The sequence below is a fragment of the Falco biarmicus genome, chromosome 11 (assembly GCF_023638135.1).
Source record: "Falco biarmicus isolate bFalBia1 chromosome 11, bFalBia1.pri, whole genome shotgun sequence".
Taxonomy (NCBI): Eukaryota; Metazoa; Chordata; class Aves; order Falconiformes; family Falconidae; genus Falco; species Falco biarmicus.
Window position 1 is genome coordinate 5,512,294 of NC_079298.1, and position 7,642 is coordinate 5,519,935.

General features: G+C 43.7%; 1 protein-coding gene across 2 annotated transcripts in view; it reads left to right on the plus strand.

Moving 5' to 3' along the window:
• The window catches only part of ITGB3BP (integrin subunit beta 3 binding protein), a 34,940-nt gene extending 29,487 nt beyond the window's left edge, over nt 1-5,453 (plus strand). The window contains exons 8-9 of one of the 2 annotated variants that reach the window (XM_056356466.1): nt 3,134-3,187; nt 3,712-5,137. In XM_056356466.1, the coding sequence (XP_056212441.1) occupies nt 3,134-3,186 (53 nt within the window). In that variant the 3' untranslated portion in view covers nt 3,187; nt 3,712-5,137. The other variant, XM_056356468.1, reaches the window with a different exon arrangement.
• Nucleotides 5,454-7,642: the final 2,189 nt, after the last annotated feature.

The window sequence follows — 7,642 nt, forward strand, 5'->3', positions numbered from 1 at the left end:
CTCCTACATGAGAGTAAATACTGCTTTCTCCCATGAATATAATTATTTTAAATAAAAAAGAAAAGAAACATTAGTTTGGACTCACTTAGTAGCAATTATATGTTTAAGAGGTGTAAATAACTTGCTATCCAGACATTACAAATATCCAGGTACTCTGTATGTGCTGATGACAACAAAATTGAAAAGAAAGACTGTAATAATTCTGACTGGTTTTCTCTGCAGAAGATATTGATTATTTGTGTGTGGTGAGAGATTTGGAAAATTCAATTAAAGGAGTTGTGCAAAGGTTTCATAAATTTTCCTTGTACAGCGTGTACACAGACATTGTTGCGTATTAAATCAATGCAGCACTTCACAATATATTTTCTTTGAAACATAAAAATAAATAACATTTAAACAGTTCTGCTTACTACAGAAACAAATTTTATTTTCTGTGAAGCATTTAGTCATGTGCTATCACTGACTCATACACATTTGCCAGCTGTAACAAATTTTATAGACGTTTTCTCCAGAGACATAGCTCATATACTATGAATTTTTAAATGAGCAAATGGTGAAGAAGGGATGTCAGCAATATAAAAATTGATCAGTTAAAAGATAAAAGCATAAGTAAAGAGATTTGTATGGTAGTCTTAATAGGTTTTATTAAATAAAAATACTATAAAAAGACAGTAATGAATAGACTGAAGGTTTTAGCCGTGGTTGAGGTGGAGAAAAATTATTCTGGCACATTTAGTAGAAGATTGGTTTTATATCACCTGACAGGTGAACATTTTTTTTCTCCCTGCTTTTTAGATCTGTAAATGTTTTAGAGCAGTCAAACTTGGGAAAGAACAGTGGTGGAAATAGGAGAGGGAACAAAACTTGGGAAGATTCTGCCCTTTTGATGCTTTTGTGAGCTGGGGACAGGAGACACCATGGCAAAGGGCAGCAAGGCTTCTGCCAACCCACCCGCACCGGGGGGAGCTGCTGGTGACCCTCCGGCTGCTGCCTTCCCCTGCGCAGCCCTGGAGCACGGAGCGGCTGAGGAGAGAGCAAGCTGGTCCCGCTGCCAGCTAGCACTTGTGCCGCAGGCCCAGACAGGGTCCTCCTGGTTGCTGCCACAGAGCCCTTCCTTTCCTACCTGCTCTGGTCACAACAGATTGTCATACAGAAGTTTCACTGACGTTCTTTTCGCTTTTGCATAGTTTAACTAACTTCGGAGTGCCGCATATAAAAATGCTGAGAGAGACAAGGGTTGTTGCGGGGGGCGGGGAGGGGTGTCTTTTGCTGGGGTTTTTGTAAGAATATCTCACATGATGGGGGTGGGCTTTTTACTAGGGCCTGCAGCGATAGGACAAAGGGTGATGGTTTTAAACTAAAAGGGGGTAGATTTAGATGAGATATTAGGAAGAAATTCTTTACTGTGAGGGCGGCGAGGCGCTGGCCCAGGCTGCCCGGAGCAGCTGTGGGTGCCCCATCCCTGGCAGGGCTCAAGGCCAGGCTGGACGGGGCTGGGAGCAGCCTGGGCTGGGGGGAGGGGTCCCTGCCCGTGGTGGGGGGTGGGACTGGGTGGTCTGTAAAAGGTCCCTCCCAACCCAAACCATGATGTGACTCCATGATCTTCATCAGCTCAAAAATACACACACACAAAAAAGCTTAAACTGCTACAACAAGCATTCTAAGTTCTTGGAGCACGAGTAGTAAATCATATAATTTGATTCCTTAAATATCTAAATTTTAATGCCATCTGTATAAATATTACTATAAATACGGCTTTTGTCAAAAGGTGCTATTGTGGTATATGTTGGGAAAGAAAGCTGAGTTCATGACGTCTTATATGTATCTGGGCAGCTCACATTTTTTAAGGCAGCTTCTCGGAGTGAAATGCAGACCATGGCACGGCTGCTTTGGCATGTATGGGTTCTTTAAGTACTGCGTAGTCCGAATGCTGCAATCAGTGACTGAAGACTGAATTAGGAAGTTGCATTTAGCACAAATAAAGCAACTTGTAATTAAATCCGTCTTTTTCTGTTACCTGTCCTACAAGACTGGACAGATTCCTGTCCTTTTTCTTCCTGTTATTTTTGATGATGATGTGTGTAAACAAATGGTGTTTATTACGTACAATGCTGAGAAGTTGTACCTGAGGCAGGGTTGAATTGGATGGGTGCCTTTCTTATGGAGTAAGCTTATGAGACCTAGTTTAGGACAGGATTTCTGGCTTGGTCTGAGTCAGCTCCAGGTAATGTCACTGGCACCTCACATCAGGTCCGCAGGCAGGTCTTCTGCACATCACATCGCATCCCTGGAGCGTGACAGCCAAGGGATCGCAGCGTGCCAAATGAGAACTGAGGAGAATCTGCCCCACCACCACCCACGTCTGTGGTGGCTTTGATGCCTCTCTCCATAGGAGTAATCTTGGCTGTAAGCCACTGTAAATATCTGTTTATTGGTCTCAGTATGTTTAATATAAAGCAAATAATTCTGAATTCTCTCTTCACCCTTTTGTGGTGGTGGAATCAAAACGCAGTATGAACCATCAGCAGATGCTCAGGGTACTGAGACCAGAGCTGATCACCTGCTGCAGAAAGCCATTTGGAAATCTTGGCACTCGGATGCACCTGCTTCCAGACCTTTCCCTGTGTGCTCTCATGCCCTGAGTTCCTTCCTACCCTCGCACACTTTTCCTCTACTTCTTAGAGCCATCTGCTCAGCCCTTCACCCTGGCCTGGCCCAGCCCTCCCAGAATACGGGGCTCAGGTGTGGTTGCTGCTCTTTTTGCCACCCCCTCAGAGGACTCCGGGGTGGTTGTTCCTCTCATGCCGTCCTTGATTGGATTCTGCTGAATTGCTGATATGGTCCTTATGGATTTTAATTTATTCTTTAATTGTTAATCGCAAAAAAGAAGGACCAGCTTCTAATACTTGTAACACGTTTTGTTCTGCTTTGTCATCATTGGTAATGATGTAGCATATGTGCATACATGCACAATTAAGACAATCTCCTAAATTACTGTTGAGACACAGTGACTGAATGAGATAAAAGGGGTTCTGTTAGTAACTTACTTAACTTGCATTTGTGCAGGGATTTTCACGAATTCTTTAATAACACCGTTGCTCTGTTTATCAAAACTGATTTTACTCCTCTACAGAATACATTCAGACTGCCAGTAGCTCCGCATTCCTGAAGTTGCTCCTTGACTGAGGTAAGCAGCCCCTTGGTTTGCCCTGTGCCTTCTCCAGCTGCCACATACAGGTAGTATAATCATGAGGACCGAGGCACTTGATTGTAAAACATTTGCAGTGTGACCTAGTGTGTAGGCCTGCAGTCACGACCATAATAGCTTGGTGGGAAAACAGTTGTCACTGTGCATGTGGTATTTCTTGTTACTGGTTTGTTAAGCAAAATGACATATTGTATCTGTAGAAAACTCTGTCCCACTCTGTAATGTCTGATAGCATTGCTCCTTGTTCACATTCTCAGTTTCTAACCGAGTGGTTTTTTCAAGAGTGGCAGTTTGGCTGTAGTATGTGTAACAAAAGCAGGCAGGGCTGTGTACTTCAGAGCATACCCTCCTAAATGCCAGGACTGCCCTGGAGATCGCCAAGGAGGCCGCCTGCAGCCCTGCTGCACTATTGATTGCACGGCTGCCTCGCTGCCTGGGCTCAGGCTTTGCTTTTCCACAAAGCTGCTGCGTGTGCCCTTTGTCACGGTGTTATTCATGCGCAGGTCGACTCCTCGGCTCACTGTTGGCAGCCAGAACAACTCAGCCAGCCAAGGGCCTCCCAGCAGCGCTGCTTTTCTGAGAGAGGCCAGGAGGCTGCAGGGCAGATGGTCTGGTTGAAGCAGCAGCAGCAGCCGCCCGCTTCCAACCACCTGCTTCCCCGGGACCACCTCGCCCTCCCGTTCCGCCTGCATGTGCACCTAGGCAGGCTGGGGCTGCTGCCGATCAATCCCCCACATCAACTTCCTTAGCATTACCAGAACAGAAAGCGTAAAACAATATACTAGCAGACGCATCAAGACATGTTTTAGGGGGTTTTGTAGTTCTTCCTCCTTTGGCTGCTTGTCTTTGTATCAGTGTTGTAAGGACAAGCCCAGTTAGTGACTGACCTTGTCTGTTACCTGTGCATGAGAAAACTGGTTGCTCGCAGGTTTCATGAAGTCTTGTGAGACATGGTCATCTCTAAAGATGAGCATAGCTGCAGATTGTGTCAAGTCCCTGCATAGTGTGAGGGCATCTCTCCTTTGGCAGCTTAGACTTATTCAGTTCTTGTAATCAAGGAATATGGAAAAAGTAGATCTGCGGGTTTTACAAGGTGCTTAATTGAATTAACATAGGGTTGAGCTTTTGCTTCTCAATGAAGGTTAAATTTTATTTTGTAATCACAGGTAACCTAAGAGCAAAAAAACCACCCTCTAAAACCCCACTTGTCCACAAGCTAATGTTACCCTAATACTTACTAGCTACTTATGCCAGATTCTTGCTACTCTTTATTCCTTCCGGCCCGCCAAAGGCAGAGCAATTGAGGGAAGGAAAAGAGGGCAGGAGAGCGGAGCTAGCGTCCTCGTTTATTCCGTTCAGTGTAATTTCTGAGTCCTACAGAATGCAGTGACCTTTCTATGGTACAATAATCACTTGAAGTCTTACACTGGCTTATTAGCTTGATATAAACTCATGCTGACAACTACAAGGCTCCAATTCAAAGTTAGCTCAGAGAGCACTCATGTCCCTACTATTAGTTTAGGTCCATGGATAGTAGTGTCTAGTCAGTGAATATTGGTTTTGCACCTTATGTCCAAAAAAACCCAGAAAATAAGACATTTATTTTTTCTGGTTCTCTCTGTCCCTTCCCAGGTGTGACCAATGCTGTAAAGCCCTTTCTTACTGTTAAAAAAATAAATAGTTGTGATAGAATTGCTAAAAGATTATTTAGCTTTCTCAACCTTTTCTACAGATAAAAACTATGCATTTCCTTAAAACGTCTGAAAACATTACTGCCGTTCAAGGGGGGACCATCTGTTGCTCTGCATTCCTGGAGGATGCATGTGGGTCTGTTTTTTTAACACACTGAGGCTGGTACTGGACATGGGACAGACATACAGTTCTGAGCAGATCACATGAATGTTGATGCTGTTGTCTAATTGCTATTTATTTTAGTCATTCAGGCATTATGTGAAAAATGCATTCCACATCAACCCGAAGTTCTACATCTGCTTGACTGTACTTAAAAGGAGAGAAGAAATGCGTGTAAACCTATCTCCCCAGCAAATACCACTTTGGGATTGCTCATTGCACTAGGCAGGTGCACATCTAGATAAAATTTCTGGCATCTATTTAAACTTAACAATGTGCATAACCAGATAATCTCAATGTAAATAATACATCATGGTTGTTTTATGCAAGCGCTGTGTACAAAATGCTGATTTAGGTTTGATGCTGCACGGTAAATAAACTGTTATTTTCTGTATGTTCTTACTGGAAATAGATAATTATGCTGCCATGTTTGTTTTTAAAAACAAACAAACAGAAAAACCCAAACCATTGTGACCCTCCCTCTAAGAGCTGGGTGAGAAGCAGCCACGTTAAACGATGGGCTGCAGCTCCCGGGCCTCCAGCGGGGAAGGGTCGCCTCCTGCTCGGGTGCGCTGCAGGTGTGTGCACAGGCTCCTTTAATCAGTTTATCACACACACCCCAAAAAAGCTAGCAAAACAGGACTGGAATTAATGCATCTAGTTTTACAACAGCCTGCCTAAAAAATTAATTTTTTTCTAATGATGATTGGGCTCAAAAGCTCCTCAAGGAAGCTCCGGTGTGGAGGGAGTTAGGCTGAGCACTGAATGCATTAAGTTGCTCACAAATACCAGCTTCCCTGGCTGTGGCTGCCACGGCCGGGGATGTATTTGTAACCTACAAAGGTGTTGCCTCTGAAGACACAAGGCCTCTTAAGCCCACAGCCTTAAAAACACGCCGCTCCAGAAACACCTGCCTGTTAGGTCAATGTTTTAGTTTAGTTTGGATATTTAATGCTGTGTGGGGAGAGCTGTTCTAAAACAGTTTCTTCTCTTTTTTTGATTACGCTCAAAACCACCACCCCAACCTAGTGAACACCCTGCGCCACAGCTCGCTGACATAGGTACCACCTCTCTCATGGTGCAGGAAAGCAGTACGGCAAATCATATTTTTTTAAAAAAAAAATTTCAATGTAAATGCACATGCGTGAGTGTCCTTTTTACCACTGCAAAGTACCATTTACTCAAACAACTAAAATTCTAAGGATCAAAATGATAAATGTGCATGTACATGCTCAAGCTTTCAGAGTTTTTAATTAATGAAAATGTTTTCCTACTTCAATGCCTGTGCGGTCTGCTTGGGGAACAAAGGGGTAGTAATTATCTGAAGGGAATTGGTTACTCTCTTATTTCTATAGCTTCTTCCTTTCAGCTTTCTGTGCTGTTGGTTTTTGTTGTATGTGTAAGATTCACCAGGCAGTTGCCTTGTACGATAATGGAAGGTTCACCTGAACCAGCAATAGTTTATATAACCTGATTGTAACCCCTGTAGCTGGAAATTAAATAATTATTGATCTGAAAAGAGTCTGTAAACGAACTGTGCTAAAGCAAGCTGTTCGGTGTAGTCTTAGAAGAACAAAATAAATCTTTTACAGGAAATAACAGTAAAGGTGATGATGCATAATGAGTTACAGCAGTAACTTACACCATGGCAATTATTAATCATCATTAAATTTGGTATTTAGTCATTTTTTAGGGAAATAAGTTATACACTAAGATTCTGCTGCAAATACCCCTCCTACACGCCTTGGCTATTTAAGCAGTTACTGTTTCTTTGACCTCTTGCTGTACCAGGCTTTTGCCTTTCAGAAGCAGCTGGCTCCACTAAGAACCATTTCCAGTTCCACACAAGGTGGATCGGATGACTCTCACTTTATCACCCCTCGAGGCCATCTCAAGGACAAAGAAAAGAGATACACTCAAAACTAATGTTTTTCTATGGGGGGGAAGGATGGCACCAGGATCTCTGATGAGCACGAGACCAGGCTAATTAGAACCTAAAGTCGTTCTGCTTCCCTCCATCTTCCTCTGCTGTTTCGCAGGCCATTTGGTTGGAAGCGGCCGTTCCCGGGCCAGCCCCAGCGCTCGCGGGCTCTCCCGCTGCGGGGTTCAGCTTTTGCAGCCTCTGGAGACAAAGATTCCTATTTAGGTGGCCTGATACACATCAACACCACTCGGCCTACGCTTCCAAGAAGAAAGGCCGTGCTGTGGGCAGAGCTCTTGCATGCCACCATTACAGTTACACCCTCAGAAAAATTCTAAATACTTGGAAAAATATTTAAGTTTTGTTGCTTTATAGTGAACTGTTACAGCGTAGGGTAAATTGCTGAACTGTACTCGCCCTGACAGCACTACAATTATTGCTCAAAAGCACCTTTTTTATATTTAGTCCTAGCTGCCATGGGTAGTGTTGGCTGGGGTTACTTTTTCCACAACAAATAAAGCTGGAAAAGCTGAATAAATAGACACTTCACTTGCAGACACTTCACTGACGGGATTCATAACTGACACAGTTGGAAGTTCCCAGAACAGCTGATTCACACACTCACAACCGATGCTGTGGAGACAGCCCAGAACGTGCTAATG